We start from the raw sequence: 21,980 nt of genomic DNA on the forward strand, positions 1-21,980 counted from the left end.
CAATTAAATTAATTTGGTGGACTTATATACTTATGTCATATAAGTGGCGTATTTAGGGGAGTTAGGAGTTCAAACCCTCCCTCCCTCCGAAACGTATGGTTGTTTGGGGCATAAGTTATGCCGCATAACTATTGATTAGAATTTAAGAGGGAGTGTTGAAATGTTTATTTTTTTGTATCCCCCCCTCCCAAAACAAAAAAAAAAAAATTCTAAATTCACTATTGGGTACAATAAGTGCATAAATGAAAAAAAATTGATGCCAAAAGTTGTAAATTTTTAAACCTTAATCAACATTTCCTAAAATGACTAGTTAATAATAAATGAATAACTTTTTGCATTTTCATTGAATATTATTCTTTTTAAATTGATATCAATTTTTTTTCATTCAGCAGCATATCTGCAAGCAAATAAAAGATAGACGAATTTAAATTTAATAAAACTGCTATGTATCTAATCAAAAATAATTTTAATTACCTATTTTGTGAAATACTGAAATGTATTGTGTAAATACGACCAAATTTTGCTGCGACTGCACCTGTTTAGTAAAAAACGATAATGTTTTGAAAAATCATAAAATAATCAATGTAATTAACTGACAAAATTTATTTTAAAACCATTCTCTTAGCTTGGTGACAATATTAATGACAAATTTTATTCGTTGTTTTCTGTTCTCTAACGACAATTTTTATTATTACCGTTTTCTAATTGATAATTTTATTTATTACTCATTTCGATTTGTTATATTGAGTTAGTTTTTTTATACAAAAGTAGATATATTATAGAATGCTGACTATTATATTATGTCCGATATTACCTGGACATAAAATTTGTATTTGTATTAATAAATATATATTTTGTAAAAAAATGTTTTTGTCATATTTTTTCTATTTTCAAATTTTAATACTAATATGACCTATGGCAAAACTAATCCTGTATCGTTACTGTTAATAATAGAGTGAATTCAAGTAATTCACCTATTATCGAACATTAAACTAAAATCATTACCTGTATCCACTTTTGTTGGCTTTTTTAGATTTAGATGTTTTAATTTCTTCACAATTTATAAGTAGTGGATTTGTAGGTAAAAACTTCCATACAGTTTAAAATATTTTTAAAATAGCCAACGTAGGGACACAGATAATATTCTAACTTACAGTTTGATAACAGGTGAATTCACACTTTGGTATGTTAAAAATAATAATACATGGTTGGTTCTGTACTTCTGTTAAACATAAATTAAATTACACTTGGATCAGAGAGAGAAAAAAAAATAGGTAGTTCACTGATATCTTCTAGTTTTTGAGTATTTATGCTATAAACATACATTGAACTCTCCTATTTGTTTTAAGATATCATTTCTTTCTTCTTTTTCTTTCAAACAACTTATGGCAAAAAATGGAAATTTCTCCTATTATTACTATTATAATCTGTAAGCTGTACCCAAAAGCTACAATTTACAAACAAAAATCTCCATCATAAATTTAAAAAAATTTTCTTACATTAATTGGAAATCAAAAATTATTGAGATACCTAACAACTCTATCCTATCTTTTAAGTTGGACCAAGCAAAAGACACTTATATGAGCATATGCTCATATGTCAGTGTAATTATTTGTTTTCTCTCTCTCAGATCCACTCACAACATAAATTATATGATTAATAAAATACTCTTTTACCAAATATTCAAAGTATTAGTTATGCCCCTTAGTCTTTACATTCTAAAAATATGAAATTTTACTAACAAGTACTTGCAATTGATGATTATGAAAAATAGTGTTTATTGGTATTGGCATTAAATATCCAAGTAAAAAAAATTTAAAAATAGAACAATAACAAAAATTATATTATTTTTTAATGAGATATTTTTAGAATTATATTAATAAATGGGAAAATACAATTTCAGTAGCAAAGATGATTCATTATTATCTAATGACTAATAGGTAGTACTTTATTTGAACTCTTTTCAAACAGTGTGTCCTATACAATCACTCATGTTTTGAAGAAAAATAATTATTAATAACAAATATTATATAATATAACCAATACATGTCACTACAATTTAGTGTAACACTAACTAATGATACTCTGTATGCAACATAATATGATTATTAGTATTATTTAATTGTTATATTATCAAATGAGATTTAAAAATGAACATTGTATCTGATTTAAAAAATAATATTATAATCTTTATTTCTTTCAAACAGGCTTTTAAATTATTATTTTTACTTGCATGGTTTGTATATACTATATAGGTTATTTTGTTACCTATGTGCTATGATAATTTAGTACAGAATATTGTTTCCTAGTTCCTAGATTCATAATAGTATTATAATATGAAATATTGTTTTTATTCAACTCATAAAAAGTATCCTTATCATAAATAATGAATATAATTTTGCACAATATTGAATAAAGATGATAATTTTTTTACATTTAATAAAATAATAACATAAAGAGTTTTACATAATATGCATAACTTTTATGGATTGAATAGAAACATTTAAAAAAAATGTATTTACATAATAATTAATTAATAGAATCATTTTGCATTTCTTCTCTAAATATATAACAATATTTCAGTTACTTAACAACAATCCTAATATTGATCACTGGTGCATCATGGTTTGTAACTTTTATTAGGTTAATTATTTTTTAATCAATTCATATTATGAATTTCAAAAAAAAAACATTACTCAGAGATATTAGCTAATATTATAACTTAACAATTCAAAATTTAACTATATAATTAGTAAATAATAATACCAATGATTTTATAATAGACAAAATAGCATGTGCTAGGAGTATAATTTGACTGATTTAAGCCATAAGGAGCTAAGTAACAGTATGCATGATTGGATAGTAGGAATGAGTCCTATTTAGTGGAGAAAGTTTTATTATTTATGATATTTATGATACTATATGTGAAAAAATATGGATTTGCTTCTCCTGAACACTTAAAAAAAGTCACTTAGCCTCTTTTGCCTTAAGCCTGTTGAATTATTATAATATCTAATATCTATGGCAATACTATTATGAATGTGTTAAAGTTAAAAAATACAATCTATATTCAACGATGTATAAGTATATATTTTTTATTATAAAATATTATCAAATGACAATTATTAACGAATATAATTATAATTAATACAATTAAAAAAGTAATATTCTTACAACACATTAAGTTTAATGTATTCCAAATAATACTGAAGAGTGAATAAAGTATAAACAGTATATTACACTGCTAGGATAATTCAATATTTTTATTTATATTCATCAATACCACTTATATGATTTATTTATATTTAAAAATGTATTATATTGCTTATTAATAAATGCAGATATACATTTTAATTAAATACTTTTGATGAATTTACCAAAAGATAAAATGTATGTGATTTTCAAATATTTATTTTAATCTCATTTTATAACATTGAGTAGCATTATTAAACTTAACATAAACAATTATCTAGTATAGTGCATTGTTTTTACAGTTATTTTAAACACTATATTAAATAATTTAATATGTTTAAAGTTGGATTATTAAAGAATGTCATATGCTCATTCAGTTTAGACAACATTAAACAATATGATAAAATTGAAATCAACATACGGTATGAAAATAACATATCAATTTTAGTAAAATATAAACATAATATCATATTCCATATAAAAATTTATATATTTCTGATGAATATTAAAAATAATATATTATTAATATTTTAATGAGTAATGTCAAAAATAATACACATTACTGCGAGTATATCAGTTAATATATTAAATTTAACAATGTTACATTTATTTGTATTGTGATTGATGACATAAATCAATAAATCATCACATGAAATTTGTATTTCTTTGATATCATTATTTAATAAATATTACAATAATGATTTTGTACATGAAGAATAATTGGAGGAAATAAAAAACAATTCTTAAACTACACTATGACAACATAAAAAAAATTAAGTGCATTGCGCGTTTTTCAATAAAAATAGATATTTTACCCATAGTAGAAATATATTAAACAATAATAGTATAATAAATAATAATTAATAAAAAAAAAGTAATTGAAAAATTGCAAATACCAAAGGTAATGGTATACATATAAATAATACAAATAAAAACTAATAAGTAAACAAAAATACATATTGTTTTCAGAAATAAATAATACTAATAAGTAATAAGTTAATAATTAAGTATGTGAATGATACATGGATATAAAATTACCGCACAATGTAAGTAATTTATAAGACGATAATGATTAACATATTGTTACTACTTGTACATAATAATGGTATAGCAGTTAATTTAATAATATAAACAGGTACACGCACGAATATAACCAAATCAGTGGCCGTAAAACACAACAGTTGACTTGGGAGTTGTAACTTGTACCTAATACAATTATATAATAATAATAAAAAATAAGTTAAAACAAATTAATTTATAGATAATAGGCAATAACTACTACCACTAGTGCACGGAGGATAAATACGTTAACTCACAAAGTGGTAGTGGTTAGCAATTTAAGAAAAAAAAAAAATTATGTACAATATTGAACTAGCAAATTATTGCACATAATATTATGGATGGTAAATAATATTATTGTATAATAAATTATTTTTATTAAATAATAACTATATTATTATCATTTACAATTTTTTTTTTAAATTATGATATATGCGACCTACGCATGAGCGTGGTTTATTGTCTTTTTACAATTATTATTATTAAATTGTCCCAGTCTGAAGTTCAGTTGCGGGCGATAAAATCAAAAATAATTATACATAAAAGTTAATAATATTTAATCGCTATCGCAGCTGCAATTAGAATATATAATCATTTTGGTGTCGCTACCACAACTCCACTTTCTTCCTTGGAGTCAACGTCTTCACCTCCACTGATGTTTTGACTCTTTTGTCTACTCCTTTGTAGATGGCTTACATTTAACTGATCTAGCGCTTCGTCCAACTGTTGCTGCAGGTCTTCTGCATAAGACGACCACCTTGCCTCTTCACTTTCCACGTGACTATGCAACCGGTTCAGCATTTGTTCCTATACAATTTTAAGAAATGTTTTAATGAGTATAAATTTTGAAATTAAACTATGTGAATATCTTCTATTAATCAGAAGAAATTCATTTATAAATTGTATTGTATTGAAATTTGTTTGTAATTAAGAGGATGCGATACCCGAAAATGTTGTCTCTGTCTTACAACTGCGTAACATACAAAATTTTACGCTCAGCAGATCACGTTTAGCTCCGTTAGTCTAAAAATTAGAGTAAATTGACCTCTTATAAAATTTAAAGGTACGAATATTATTTAGACGACCACATGAAAATTGCACTATATATTAATTTTGAAGCGAGTAATAAGTATTTTAAGATGTGAAAAAAATATTCAATTTTAAAATACTCATAACTCATTTCAAAATATAGTAAAAATCCCATGAGGTCGTCTAAATAATATTCGTACTTTTAAATTTTATAAGAGGTCAATTTACTCTAATTTTTAGACTAACAGAGCTAAATGTGATCTGCTGAGCGTAAAATTTGGTATGTTACGCAGTTGTAAGACAAAGACAACATTTGCGGGTATCACTCCTCTTAGTAAGGCCTAATATTACTAATATTTCTCGAAGTATAATGTATACTGTTCAAACATACCGTATCAGTAATGATCTGCTTGTAATGAATTACTTTGCTTCCTAGAATAGTGTTTTGTGACTTTAAGTTTTCTATTACATTGTCGTGACTGTTGGTTGTCTGCGGCCGCTGAAAAAAAACGGGAAAATTCAAAATTTTTTATTTGAAATATTACAAATATAAGAGGTAAATATTACAAATATAAGAGGTAAATATTACATATTATATTTAAACCTCCTAGTACCGAGTACAAAATCTATATTCAAATATTATAATATCAGGTATTTACCGCTGCTTTGGTAATACGCTGTTTCTCCTCCTCAGATAACTGAAGCTTGAGTCTCTCAATTTCAGTTCGATGTTGTTTACGCAATTCCTCAACCACTGCGTCATGTTGAGTGAGACGATTTGATATATTCGCCGCAGCCTCACACTCATCCCGTAACACTTTTATCGCGATTTCGTGTTCATCTCTTAAGCTTTTCATTGCGGTCTCGTGTTCAGCTCGCAAACTTTTCGTCATGGTCTCAAGCTCCATGCGTAGATCTTCATTTTGCTTACACAAATCCTTTTTTTTCTCTTGCAGTTCTCGAATCATTGTCTCGTGTTTGGTATGTAAATGTTCTATTTCCTTATTTAGACCTAGGATTGTGTTTTCATGTTCTTTTACAATATTTTCATATTTTACACGCATACCACGGACTTCATTTTGGTGCTCAGTACGCATATGATCTTTAAGCTCACGCATGCTTTGCATTGTAGTTTCTTGACGTTTACGTAGTGCATCATTTTCATTGCGTAATTTTTGGACCAAAGTTTCGTGCTCAGTTTGTAAAGCTCCAATCCTCGCCTCGTGATCTGCTCGTAAGCTTTGCATAGCAGATCGCTGAACAGTTTCATTTTCTGCACGTACACCTTCGATTACAGTCTCATGCTCAGTCCAGAGATTCTTCATTGAAATCTCGTGTTTCGTGCGCAGGTTTTCGTTTTCTTCGCGAAGACCTCGAACTATAACCTCGTGGTCCTTGCGAAGATTTTCATTTTCTTCACGTAGGACCCGAATCACCGCCTCCTGCTCCTTTTGAAGTTTGTCGTTTTTCTCACGAATATCCTGAAATGCGATGGCCTCGTTTTCTGAACGCTTTAGATTTTCGTTGTCCTTGACAGAATTTTGGATTGCCGACAAATCCTCAATGTGGGTCTCTTCCACAACAGTCTTGTGAGCCACTTGCGAACTCTGAGACGTAGACTGCTTCAGGTTCTCAAGTTCCATGCGCAATGCATTCATCATTGTATCATGCTTGGCTTGCAATGCTGCCAGCTGGACTTCACGTTCCGCGTTCAATGCTTTCACTGCTGCATCATGCTCCACTCGCAATCGCTTCGTTGCCGCTGTTTCGCGTTCTGCGGTACGCAAACGTTCGGCTACAGAGATATTTTTGGCTCGTAAATTCTCGTTTTCCACACGCAGGCGTTTGGTCGTCGTTTCATGTTCTGCACGCAAAACCTTAGACTCTTTATCATGTTCAGCTCGCAACGATTTCACTGAAGCGTCATACTCGGCACGCAACCGTTTTTCTGTTCCGTCGATCTCAGCTTTGTAATCGATATCTCGGCGGCTTTGCTGCCATGGTGGTTGTTTATCTGTCACAATCGCGGCTTTTGACGATGCAGTTGACGAAGCGCCAATGTCATTGATAGCAGGTGAAGCGACTTGGAGCTGCGATGACTTATCACGTCGCCGTTGTTGCGATTGTTGTTGTGGCACCTGCTTATCATGCCGCTGTTGTTGTTTTTCTTTTTGCGGTTGCTTCTCTAGTTGATGCTTCTTTTCATGATTTTGTTGCTTCTCTTGTCGTTGTTGTTTTTCTTGTCGCTGAATTTCTTCTTGTTGTTTTTCATGTCGCAATTCTTTATCATGTTGAAGCCGTCGACGTTCAAGTTTAGTTGAAACGGATATGACTACGTTATCTTCCCGCCGTTGATTCTGTTTTTTCTTATTTAAATCACTGCTACTATTGTTAATGACATTGACAGAATTGGCACCACTACTTCCGCTCGTCTACAATAAACAACAATACATTTTACTATATTATTAGTGTTGATATTTATATATTTAATTTAAATAAAATTTAAATTTTTTTGACATTTCATGCTACAATCTCGCTTTAACCCTTTAATCGCTGAACTTGCTTCCAACTCGCTTCCTAGCAATCCCCTACGACATCTAAAGAGAAAATGGTGTCGTGACTTATTAAACGATTGGCGGTTATTAAATCATTTAATTTAATTTGATTTAATTTAAATTAATAATTAATAATAAAAAAAATTAACGTTGGGGGGTTCTATCACTGGATGACCTCCCCGTACATGTGTTCAGGTTGTAAAATTGTATTAATTGTTAAGTTCAAATTTACTTATTATGCCTGTAACATATATTGCAAATATTCTTTTTAAATAAAAAAATAAAAAATTGTTTTTACATACATTTTTCAATTAATAATTAATGAATAATCTACTTGTATACAAATCAATCAATTTTACACTATACATTACATACATAAATTTTGAAAAAAAGTAATTTATAAATTTAATTGCACTAGTATTACCTAAAAAAGATTCATTTATTCTGTTTTTGAATAATTGATAAAAATTAAAAAGTTATTTAAAAAAAGAGAAACTTGAATTTCTTGATATTATTATTTGTGTTAGACCTACTATTCAATTTTATTTAATATTTTTTTATTGTACTTTGAGATTTCGAATCCATACTTATTTTTGGACAGAGTAGTCAAAATAACAATGAACAATGGTTTATAGAAAATTAATTCCAAAAACCCAATTTTTACAAACAATATAACAAAATATCCACCAGTCATAAAAAATAAATATCAATTCGAATATTATTTCTCTAATAAAAAATTTAACTGTATTAATTAAGAATTTTTTCATCAGAAATGTGCTTAAATGAGTTATTTTAATGTATTATTAATACTCGTATTATCCGTATAATAAAATGTATTCTCTCAAAAATAATGAAGATAAAAAAACCGTGAAATTAAATCGATTAATTAAATATTTATTTAGTCGGTTGGAAGAAATGAATAAAGATTTGGTCGAAAATTAAATCATATTTAACCTACCAACAAATTACGCAACAAACAATTCATATGTTATAAAATATTGTTCAACCTTTTAAAATATCTGCAATCTAAAAACACAATGCCGTAAGCAACATATTAGTGTCTACCAAAATTATGAAAATAAATAGTTCTTTGAATAAAAAAAACTCGTAGGTAGATATTTTTAAAAATTATGGAGCGACTGAAACTAAGTACTGAAAACATTTAACTCTAAATATAAACATACCTATAAAAAACGTCGAGGATGTATCAATTACTTAAACATTAACCTAATTGGGAGAAACAATGTATAAAATATTTGGCTGAAATTATAATCAAATTAATAACAGCTTAATAAAAACTTAGGAATTTGGATTTACGAAAATATTTTAGAACCTTTTTGTAATTACTAGGTGTCAGTAAAATTTATATAGTGTCTACCAAATATCGATAAATTCCTTGAATCAAATAAATAATTAAAATCTATTAAAATACATTATTTAAATTAAAAAAAAAAACGTAAGTACTATCAAAATGATCACTATCATGTTTTTATTTTTATTTTTAGTTTCTATATATTTTTTTTTCATGTTGTTTAAAAAGGCTTGAGCCCGCTGATTATTATAAATAAATAAATGATTGTGTGGTTGGAAACTCCTGATTACTGATTGTTTAAAAAGGATCATAAAGGTATTGTAATACCCCTATCGGCTATCACCCGTATGATTTAATGACGTACCGCGAGCAAAATTAAAAATGTCAAAACAGGTAACAACTATAAAAATATAAGTTTAATTATCAAGTAAAACAAGTGACCTTACTAGAAAATAACTAAAGGTTATTATTTTCTGACAAAAATGGGAAAAGTATAATTTATTAATAATATGTATTATCATTTTATTTAATAATAAAATCGAAATTTATTCATTATCTATTAGTCATTACCCATTACGGACAGATCGTATTAATTTATATCCGCGTAGTCACTATATTTTATACAAAATTTTAAATAAGACGTATTTGTTTAAAACCACACCGGACACGTCATACCATAATAATAATATCGTAAAACATTTATGTACCCATACATATACAATAAATTAAGTATTAGGTACTCATTACTCATTAGTTACTAGGAATAGTAATTCTAATAAGTCACGTATTACCATATTATACAAAATATATACGATATTAATTGTAAGTAGACGACTGACTTATCGACTGTGCCACATGTCATATAATATAAATGTGAGTAACACGTTAACACCATCGTAAAAACTGATTTCACGAACTATTGGAAACGTATTTAAATTCTATAACTATACAGTCCCAAATGTACATAATAAAATTGTATTGTTTGCATGTACATATTATGAAATTAAATTAATGCACATACGAATATACGTTACCATTGTGATCCATTCGCCCTGATCCTCGTCGTCATCGTACGTGGCTGCAGGGTCGTCCAAGACCAAGTGATCCTCGTCGGCGTGCAGGCTGTGCGATGACCAAGATGATGAGCGGCGACGATGGTCGTCGCTTTCAGCGGCGTCTGCTGTCCCTGGCGCCAAGTTGTAATCGCCACTATTGGTAGAACTCTCGCCGCCACTAGGAGACTGCTCCTGTTGCTGCCGTTGGCGACGAGCCCGGCGGTTCCGCTCGCTGGAACGATCTGCAACGGTCGCGTGACCGTTGCCAGCGACCACCGCCGCAGTTTCTGACGCCTTGTTTGCTCCACGATGACCGGTATACGTTGTCGACGCGTTTTCAGTGGCGTCACCGTCATCCTTTTTCTTCTTCTTGTCGCCGTTTTTACTGTTCGTGGGATGGCCGGAACCGTTCCAACCAGTAGAGCTGGTAGCACCCACGACCGCGGTGTTGGTGCTGGCAGACGCCTGCTGACGAACAGCGACATTTCTGCTGCCGTTGTTTTTCTTCTTTGGTTGGACCGTGGCCGACGTTGACTTCTTTTGCCTGGATGCCGGCGTAAAACCATCGCCATCATTTCCGCGTTGGTGACGGGTCGGCCTCCGTTGCCGGTCGGTAGACGACGAAGACGCAGCCCAACGCATCATGCAAAAAAATGCGCAGCTGAACGCCACCGTGACGAGCAGCGCCAGGACTATTGCCCGCAGGCCAGCTGCTTCAGTGGCAGCAGCCGCAGTCTCGACGAAATTGTTCATATTGTATCTAAACGTGCCTAACTAGTAGGATGAAAAAATAAAAAACAAAATTATTATAAGTCGTACAACATGGTAATATTGTGGTGGCGGATCTTCGCCGTAGTCGCCAGTTCGCAACCGTCGGTACCCCTGCCGAAGTGCCGAACCACAAAATGCACGGCACGAGTGGTAACAGCAGCAGTGGCGTCGACCGTCACGACCATGAAGACGACGACGATTGTAAATTGTTGAAATATTGGTAGGTAGGTTACCATAAATGTAACAATGGACGCGGTCCCGACGACGATAATCTAACGATTTATGCCCCGTCTGCTGCAGTGTCCGCCGTGACGATATTGTTGTACAGGTAGGCGCAGGTGGGTAACTGCTGCTGCCGCCCCAAAACTCGACGCAATAAATTCCTGACGTGCTCTCTGGTAAAAGGTGCAGTAGAGTACCGGTCGACGTCCCGGCCGTGGAATACTGAAACGACGACGACGATCAACAACGCGTCGCGACACTACCGCTCGGTCGAACCATACGACGATACATCATTGTCATCAGGCCTACCTATGAGCAGTAAGCGCGTACCGAACACGACGACGACGATACGGCTCCAGAGTGCGTATGGTATGTGCGACGTCCGTCGTACCGGTAGTGGCGGCCGGTCGCTGTAAGTACGCCACAGGATTCTTACCGTCGACACCGTCGGTGCGCTGCCGCGATGGTGACGTGGACACTGCCGTCTGCCGGTACTCGGTAGTGGTGGTCTCGGTCGACGAAATCGTGGTGGTGTCGGCGGCGGCGCTGTTGTCGTCGGCCTATCTGATATCTTGTATTCTTGTGAGATAGTGGCGGACGTCCACTCCGTGCTCCACCGCGCATGCGCGCGCGTGGTTGCGCGTCGTCGCACCGACCGAAACATGGTCACGGACGGACACTGGTTCGCAGCAGCATTGTGGTTGTGCGGGTGAGGGACGTGGCGATAACTCCGATCATCCACTACGTCCACCGCGCAGCCTCCGCCGCCGCCGCATTCCTCGACGGCGCCCGCCACAAACCACCCCACTATTGTCGTAGTGTGCCGTACTGCCGACGCGTTGTTAGTTGTGACCATAGAACAAACAATAGTTTTTGTCGCTCGTGACAATATTAACTTTTCTTGCGTGCAAATATTACGACGGCGGCATAATAATAATAATAATTGCAATTATTATACAGTATTATTTTATATCACTCGCACACGCGCATGTACAGTATTCAATATTCAGTACAGGCAGTACACTAATCGGCGCTAAACGTTGAATACTTTAGCACCCGCTTCAAGTATCGTGACAAAAACATCGACTTTACGGGTGAGCAGATAGTATTGCTGGATGGTTTGGACCGTATTCGTATCTCATCCGACACTAAAAGTGCGTATTCGATCGTTGTGTTAAGTGCATAATTGTAACATCGTTTTATTTCATTATGTTTATGTTGATAAAACAGTTAATGGAGATGGCTCTCGCATTGAGCGTCCTATTTCGTGGACAACTGCTTACAAAGTGGCAATGACTGATGATGCTGACAACTAAATGCTACTGTGATGTTACTTTAGCTACTGAATGCTAAATCTACATCGACGACCGCAAGGTCTTTTACAACCAATATGACGATACAAACTGCATTAAGAGCTGTTAACCATAATTGCGAGGGATACATGCAATAATGATTGCTTCATTAAAGTTTATCCGCACAGAAATTGTTGCAATGGCCGTTATGTTAGTGCTGATGCTGCTAGTCACCACTGCAGCTGCATCTGTATTACCAAGTAATAAAATATATAAACATATTTTTTTGTTTTTTGGAAATTGGCGCACAGATGTTAATTGTTTTATTTTTTTATCTTTTAAGCAGAAGATACCAGTCTTGTAAAGTATTCGTATAACTGTATTCAAATATTTCAAATAAAAGTATTCTAATACATAGGTATTCCGAATAACTTTTTTAGTCATTAAAAAGTACTTTTTTAACTAAAAAAAAAAGGAAAATCGTTGTATGCTATCTACATAAAAAATGTATCTACCATAATTGCTTGTTAGCATTGTATGTTATCTACAATTTTATACCTGAAATTTGTAGATTGTAGCTTAGGTGTTGTTTGGGCATCTAGGCATTATTACATTAAAGACATTTTTTTCATATCTTCAAAAAACTGGTCAAAAAGGTTCTCTTGGTTGCATTGTGTCAACGCCACCACGGTAGAGTACCATCAACTGCCGTTTCTAAGTTGGTGGCACCTTGTGTTTTTATGCTAATTTTAATTTGACACGTCTCCACGTAGACTCTATAGATTGGGTATTGGCCCTTGTTTCTGGATCAATGAATTGTAGCTGGTGGCTTACAGTTTTATGCATATAGCCGTGGTCACTTAAATTACTGTAAGCCCTCCATTTGTACGAGTAAACTGTTGATTCAACTTCTACTTCACGTTGAATAATTGGAAATAATGTAACTCTATCTCTCTTTTCAACTATAAAAAATATACAGTCAGTAACATCATCATCTCATTTACAGTACAGTCCGAAAACCCATGAACCCTATACTTGTGACCCATAATTTTTGTAAACAGGTTCACAATCATCAAAACCATCAGATGAGACGTGTGAAGTATGAGTTCTTATGGTAGCCGGCGTACAATCGCCTATATACAGACGTCCTAGGCGATACTTACGCTTCCCTTGGAATAACAACTCGTCAATTTGAAATATTACACCGGTTTCTCCCATTTTTGAACAAAGTTCAAATTGATCAACACAAACGTCTCACCATAACTTAAATTAATCAGTAACAGGTGTCTTGCTCTGCCGGTCCATTTTGCAGTATTTGTTACGTTCACTTCATTTCACCAATACCAAACTAACCCACTATGTGACACAAACTTGGACCACTGTTGTTTTTTTCATTTACGTCAACATAAATAAAGAATTTATTTTGTTTTCTGATGGACTGAAATGTTTGGCATCCTTTCTTCTGACAACATAAATACTTTTCTTTAATAACTTTACCTTCTCCATCACGTTGTCGAGTATTCTTCATATATATTCCTTAAGGGCCCCTCCACATACTTCATTATTTAAATTAACTTTTTTGCATACTTTAGCAGTGGGAAAAACACCACATTCTTTTTAAAAAAAATGGTGCAAGTTTCGTCATTGTAAATAACATGTTTATAAAAGTCAATAAAATGTTCCATTTTGATTTAACAAAAAAATAAATAAAAATAATTCACTTATAAAAAAATTATTTAAGCATACACCACTTTTACGAGTCTTAACCAAACCAAAACTCATAAGACATATTATGTCTACTAGCTATGATATGTGAAAAGTGTAGGCTGTAGAGTGTATTATACGGTTATACCTGCAATATCAGTTTCCGTATAAAGTAGATATCACCCGAAAGGTAGACAACATATAACGCGATCAAAGTACAGGTAGATAACATACGACGCAAGTTCCATAAAAAGTTATTTGTGACAAAACAAATTTTTCTAATAAAAATAAGACATATTTTAAGTTATGAACAATGGTTTTTCTCTTTGAATGAAATATGATTGACTAACGTTAATCTCCAACCATTCCTCAAAACTAACAAATTTTTTGCAGAAATAAAATATTATAATTTAAATACTTTTTCTAACATTTGAATATGTATTCAGAATATAATTGCTTAAATCTATTTAAAATACTTTGTGCTCCTTTATTTTAATACAAAATAAAAGTACTCTTTACAAGATTGGAAGGTATTTTCTATTTTTTACATTCAAATCATTGATTATTTTTATATTTCCCCTGAGTTATTAAACCAACTTGATGGAATAAAATAAGTTATACCTAATTATATTTAGATCGCAGAAGAATGCAAAAGCAGTGCCCGCGGTGTTGTCGGTTTAAAACAGAAAAAAAATGTATCTGTTTGTTGACATGAGTATAGCCTATTTTGAACAAATTCCATTAACATCATATTATAATAAGATACTTGCTTATGAATATTTTTTCAAATTTAGATATCAGTCCTTAATAACATTAAAAACTGAGTAAAATATAGAGGATTTATTTTTCTTCTGAGATAACATAAATTATATATTTTTTTATTCTAATTTGTAATATAGTGTGTGATGGGTCTAAGAAACAGTCATAGATATTAATCTTATCATAATATTATATGGACTTACTTTGATCACACACAATGATTTCAAAATATTTAATCCTGTACTAAATTAATGTTAGTTTATCTGAGAAATTAGAATTATTTAATTAAGCATAAGTCAGTAATGTACCTAATACATAATCAGTTAATTCACTTGAAAGGCATTCATGATAATATTTCTATGTGTTTTAAATTCTGATTTATATAGATACTTCCTACTTCAGTTAGCATATATTTAATACCTAAACTACCTTGTACTTATAGTTGATATTATCTCTGCTACAGTTATTAAAAGTATTGTCATTGAAATCTTAAATACCTAATTAATTATTTACTAACTTTAATGGCCTAAATATATTTTAATATTGGCATTTATTTCTATAAATATTTATATCTTGAACTTAAAAATCTGGACCAACAAGAGAAAAAACTTTACCTTTTCTTTTATATGTAATTAACTTAATTGCTTACTTGTTATGTCAGAGGCATTATTAAAGTATTTGGCATATTGTCATTCATTGCATTTATATGACGGAGCCAAAGGTTAGGTACTTGTAAACTTAATAACTGAAATTATCAAAAAGAAATAAGTATCCTTAGATTTCCAACCCTTTTAGCCCATCATATAAATGTACCAATTGTTTGTGCCTAAATTATGTATTCGTTACAATAGTGAGTATAATATTCAATTTAAACTCATATATATTATGAATTTATGAATATATTAAAAAATATATTTTGTCAAATGTTATTCTATGCATTAGTCTATTAACGGCAGGGTAGTCATACATAACACACATATGTATATAATACATATATTCTTATTTGCCACTAAGTTTTAATAATAAATTTGTCTAATTTATTATGAACCTATACCTACTAAGATTTTTGCTTAGATATTATGATGATATTGAATATTTAGGGGGAAACTCCACAGTGTAGTCAAGCGACTAACCTGACTCCCCATGTGGACACATGATTCTATGTCTATTAAAATTAAGCACTCACCAGTCTTCTACAAATTATTTTTATGATTACTATAGTACACAGTTAAACTCTTTTTAACACTAGTTTTGAGTTAGACATGAGGTTTGGTAAAACATTTTTTAGTACTTACCTAAAGAAGCAAATAATCTATTAATTGTTTTTTTTTTTTTAATTTTTAAGTTACCATTAAATGGTAAAAACCATAGAAATGAATAAGTGTTAAACTAACATAAAGTTTGAGGTTTACTTATTGTTTAGACTATAGACAACAAAAATTAATGATTAGAATTTTGATATAACATTATTATTTTATTTTTGTTGTTATAATATTTCTATATTTAAAAAAAAATAATATTTATAATTCATTATTATTGTTTCAGAAATATTTTAATACAAAATTGTTGTACCTACTCAGTATAAGTCATAATTCATATTATGTCAAAACTACATGTAGTTCCATTCTTACAACCATTCTAACTATGACGTTTGGTATGGAATTATTTTGTAAAAGCTGTTTATGTATGTTACAACATTTTACAAATTGAAATTAGCTTAGAATAGGTTTTAAAAATGTATGATCTATTCTAAATAATTAAATAACGAGATTTTGAAATATTTATAATAATTTAATATTATACACCATCTTGAGATAAGTTCTCTAATACGGACTGAACAATGACTTAAAAACTATTAAAAATGATAATTGTTGGTATACCTGCATTAATGAAAAACTGATGATGACCATGCTTGCATTTATTATGTGTTGATTTCTATTTTTGGATGCCTTGGTGATGTTTATCTGACATTCTGTCTTGTTACACAGTTGAACCAGTGGCCACCGCAGAAAAAGGGCCTGACGGACAGCAGAAAAAACCAGGAGGGAATGGCATATCGTCTATAGATCTATACCACTCGATGGAGATGGGCGAACAGGAAAAGCTTGAAAGCCTCGGTAGCAATGACGACGAGGACGATAGCGATAAAGAAAACGGTGACTCGCTGCTGTCCATGACGAGCGGTGGTGACGACGACAGTGACATTGATCAGGAAAATCTGGCGGAGTTGCTGACTTGCATGTCGTGTTCCGGCAAGTTGCCTGCGCAGTGGGATGCTGACATAGACGAGCAGTCATACTGTTTGTATGACGGTGGCCAGCCACTGACTCAAAACAACGGTAACGTGGATGAAGAATTATATGTGTGTTCGGGGGCTGTGCGCGTGAGTATTTAATTTATTGCGATATTAATAATATAATATGTAGAAAGCTGTCCTCCAATTCATTTGTTCTCTCAGGCTGACATAACCCAGCCTAGCCGTATGTTATTGTGGCTTAGTGATTTAATGGACATCTTATTATGTCGGCTATTCAGGTACAATTACCCAGCCTCTCCACCATAGGTCCACTGTTTTTTTGTTCTCAATAGAATCTTTGTTTTGACCTATTTATTACTAAATTTGAAATATGTGTTTAATCGTATTGGATTCTATTTGTGATATAAAATATAATTGTATTATAACATATTATGTATCACATATAAATAAATCATTTAAATTTTTTTTCATACCTAGGGACGAAGTCAGTGGTTTGATAATAACTTAAACACCTTTTTATTACAGAAATAGTGTCATATCCTATACATCAATAAGAATATAAACACTATTAGTACTTTAAAAAGGCTGTTTTTATTATCTCCGTACTAAGTATGACAGTAATGCTATTTTATTCACACTTGATATTTATATTGAAAAATATCAAAAAAACATAATCATAAATTATTATTCTTAAAATCGAGTTTTAGACAGTGTTGGGTAAGTTACTTTTTAAAAGTAACTAAGTTATGTTACAAGTTACAAAATAAAATAGGTAACTAGATTACTTGTTAGTTACTAAGTACAAAAGTAATGTGTAACATTACACTTTTTTTTTCAAAAGTAACTAGTTACAATGACGTTACTTTTATGTTATGTAAGTTTTAAATTTAAAAATGTCTATTTTAAATCAATCTATTTTTATATTTATTTTATACAAATAATGCTAATTTATAATCAGTTAAATTGAAAATAATATTTACTCAAAATCGTTTATTTATATAATTATATTAGATTATTATACTGGGAAAATGTTGTAATTATATAAATATCTACTTAAATAGTTTAAATAAAATTACAATATCCGATCCGGATACGAGGGCAAGAACTGCTCCGTGAAGTTGAATCACGACCCCCCCCCCCCCCCAAAAAAAAAAAAAAATAAAATAAAATTTAATTTATAATCTAATGCGTTCTTGTGACAAGTTACTTCTAAATAATTAACGTAGTTACACTTGCGTTACAGTAAGGAGTAACGCACGTTACATTACTACCCAACACTGGTTTTAGAATAGCATGTAAATTAAAATTACCAAGATTTTGTCTTCATTTTTGATAATTTAGTTGTTACGTTTATTGTTATTATAATTTTATCACACTTATTTTCCCATTAACATTTTATATAGTGTTGGAAAACAAAAGTGCGTGAAGAGGATGGCTTTGTGCGTATCAGTCGTGGCTGTATGGGCGGTGGACATGGTGGTGGCCACCGACATTCAAGCCAAACCAACGCGGAACTGCATCCTTGTATGGGTGCTATTAGTAATGATTTGACAACAAAAAATAATGATAGCTCAAAGCAACCTCGGATCTGGACGTCTTCGCATACTTTTTCATCCGCGTCCGCCGGCCAGCAACTGCCACCTACCTATGCGATCGAATGTTGCAATGGCCGTGATCGCTGCAACGATGGTCCGTTTCCATCATTACCGGGTGGTGATTTATCAGCGATCGACGACAACGGTTCTCTGCTAGCAGCTGTGACCGGGTGGTGGTGGTTATCCATCTTCGTGGCAGCGTTACTATTCGCCGTTGTTATTGTGGCTACATTCACTTTGAAAAATAGGAAACGGCGAAAAAGAAGTAAAAGTAGCAACAGTAGAAGGAGCAAACGGCGTAATCGAAGTTCTACGGTTGATGATGATTTTTTGCCCCCACCTTACCAACGATGGAATGACAACCATCAAAAAGATCACCAAGAAAATGACTGGACCAGTGGCAGTGGGTATGGCATGCCCCTACTGATTCAACGTACTTTGGCCAAGCAGATACAACTCCGGCAACTCGTTGGCAAGGGTCGTTATGGTGAGGTGTGGCGAGCCACTTACTGGAACGGCGGTCACGAGCAAGTGGCGGTCAAAATATTCTTATCAAAGGACGAACCGTCATGGAAACGAGAGACGGAAATCTACAGGTATATTTGATCTGTTCATTTTCATATGAATTAGAAATTCGATCGCTCAAACTGGTGTGTAAATTACTATGGTCATTGATATGGTTCATTATCCCGATGCTGGATAATTTTACACCGCTGTTGACCGACGAATTTCTAACTGATGTACAGTACTGACTATAATATTAATATTGATTGTTTGATTCTTACTGAATTACAGCACAGTTCTGATGAGACACGACAATATATTAGGCTTTATTGGTTCCGACATCATGACTTCACGCAACTCGTATACTACGCAGTTACTGCTCATTACTCACTATCATCAGCATGGATCATTGTATGATTTTCTGCAGACTCCTGCTGCCTTGGCCGCTGGTACTATGTGCAATGGATATGGTGTCGACGCTATTGATACTGCGGGAGGTCGAATTCAGCAAATCGACCGAGACAGACCGCCGCTCACTGTGCGCCAAATGTTAAATGTGCTGTACACTGTGGCCAGCGGGCTGTGTCACCTGCACACTGAAATCAACGGCACGCAGGTAATATTTATGGTAGTTTTCTCATTAATATAAATTAGAAAATTATCTGTGTTATACTCATGTATTATAACCTACTCATTATACATCACGGCACCCCATTTATACCGTGTTTATTGACATATGACTACCCCTAAACTCTTTAACTGACAATGGGGACATGTTATCTTATCTGGGTATCAATGTAATATAATTTGTATAAATATATATATGTATATATATATATTACTTTATGAATAGGGTAACGTAAAACCAGTTATCGCACACCGGGACATTAAGAGTAAAAATGTGCTGGTAAAATGCGCAAAAACGGGTGCGTGTTGTGTAGCAGATTTTGGAATGGCCGTGACTAGCCGGGATACGACGCTCCCAATTCAAACAACAACAGCCGCGGGTGCTAACCAAAATACGAGAGTGGGTACAAAGCGGTACATGGCACCAGAAGTTTTAGATGACAGGTGAGATAGTGTTATATTCTGTTTTATTGTGACTAAATCACTTATCTGCATGTATTTTGTTTGTTTTAGTATTACCACTGCGGCCGCATTGGCATTAGCTTCTGCGTCCACTACAGCGACTACAGTGGCATCCTCTTCAAACTTCTCCACCGACACCAACGATACACCAAAGTGTAGGTGCTGCAAAAAGTATTGCCATGCTGACATGTACTCTTACGCACTCGTCATGTGGGAAGTCTTGTCCAGGACTCTCATCACACCTGACATTGACGACGTTGGACAAACTATACAACGACCAAATGACAATCAACAACAATTCGGCACAGATAACAGATACAACCCTTACGTGTACCGAGCACCATACCAAGACCGTGGTGTTGGCTGGGACCCAGGGTTTGATGACATGCGCCGTGTTGTATGCTCTTCTGATCCTGAACAGAATCGTCCTGGTGTGGCGGCTGAGTGGTGTGCAAACCCGGTAGGTTTTGTTTTGTTTTCTTAACAATTGCAATATCTATTATTTTTGATTAAAATGTATTCCCAGCTGAGACTTGCCTATAAATGAATAAATAATTAAATTTATAAATGACTTAGTATAAAGATTGACTTTTTTTACTGTTTTTTGTTTTATATAGATAACAAATGCTGTAGTGATGGTAATGCAACAATGCTGGTTTGGCAGACCTAGCTCCCGTCTGGATTCGATGCGTGTTAAAAAGACTCTAGCTAAGCTCATAGAAAAATATTCCACCATAGAGACTGAACAGCAGGGCCATATTAGCCAATAGGCACTATATATATATATATATATATATACTAGCACAGCTTATATACTTATATGTGAACTATGATTACTATTGACTTGAAGTAATAAATAACAGTGGCTGTGGTGAAAACTTAACTATAATAAAGAAAATGTATTACATTTCTCTACTCCCTCCTCCACTTGTTCATTCTTACAATGTTAGTCATCTAAATTTTTTAACTACTACATGATGTTATATATATATATTATGTACAATACTATTTTTTAACAATAATAATTTTAAGACTACTTAAGTATTTTTTTTTTTTTTTTTATAAACAACTTCATCCTCCAATGACAAGTTATTTGATTTTAAGGAAATTAAACACTTTTTCATAAATAATATGTATTAACAATTATTTAAAACATTTATTTAGGTACAAATTAATAATAAAAAAAAACCTAAACTATTTATATACCTACATGCAATAATACAAAAAGTTAGGTTAATTAATATTTATAAATGAAAATATTAACAAAATCAAAATTGAAAACTTCATGTATATATATTAATATACATAATTACACATTTTAATGAGTACAAATTATAGTCAAGTACAATATTTTTATTTTTTAATATATTGTTACATATAACTTAATATCTTAATACTTAAAATAAATTACTTGATGTTTTTTTTCAATTTAAAAAAGCGTATATAATATACTCGTCATGTTCAACTATACGTCTATACCTATACAGTTAAAAAAAACATAATTAATAAAATAACTTATAATATTTGGTTACTTAAACTAACTATATATTTTTAGGTACATTGTTAAATTTATTTATTATCAAAT

The 21,980-nt window shown here is 32.2% G+C and overlaps 2 protein-coding genes across 2 annotated transcripts; one reads left to right on the forward strand and one right to left on the reverse strand.

Moving 5' to 3' along the window:
* Positions 1-4,645: 4,645 nt before the first annotated feature.
* LOC107165105 (uncharacterized) lies at positions 4,646-11,736 on the reverse strand. The gene is made up of 5 exons (XM_015513187.2): positions 11,207-11,736; positions 10,182-10,976; positions 5,940-7,712; positions 5,672-5,779; positions 4,646-5,058 (listed from the first exon to the last, which is right to left on the reverse strand). The coding sequence occupies exons 1-5, from the start codon at positions 11,207-11,209 to the stop codon at positions 4,843-4,845; spliced, it is 2,895 nt and encodes a 964-aa protein (XP_015368673.1). The 5' UTR covers positions 11,210-11,736; the 3' UTR covers positions 4,646-4,842.
* Positions 11,737-11,995: 259 nt separating this feature from the next.
* On the forward strand, positions 11,996-21,436 carry LOC107165106 (uncharacterized). The gene is made up of 8 exons (XM_015513188.2): positions 11,996-12,349; positions 12,426-12,747; positions 16,939-17,333; positions 18,611-19,398; positions 19,598-19,922; positions 20,160-20,377; positions 20,447-20,855; positions 21,013-21,436. The coding sequence occupies exons 2-8, from the start codon at positions 12,645-12,647 to the stop codon at positions 21,163-21,165; spliced, it is 2,391 nt and encodes a 796-aa protein (XP_015368674.2). The 5' UTR covers positions 11,996-12,349; positions 12,426-12,644; the 3' UTR covers positions 21,166-21,436.
* The last annotated feature ends 544 nt before the right edge of the window (positions 21,437-21,980 follow it).

This window comes from Diuraphis noxia, unplaced genomic scaffold, assembly GCF_037042655.1.
Source record: "Diuraphis noxia isolate RWA-SAM2 unplaced genomic scaffold, SU_Dnox_SAM2 contig0001, whole genome shotgun sequence".
In the NCBI taxonomy this organism is placed as follows: Eukaryota; Metazoa; Arthropoda; class Insecta; order Hemiptera; family Aphididae; genus Diuraphis; species Diuraphis noxia.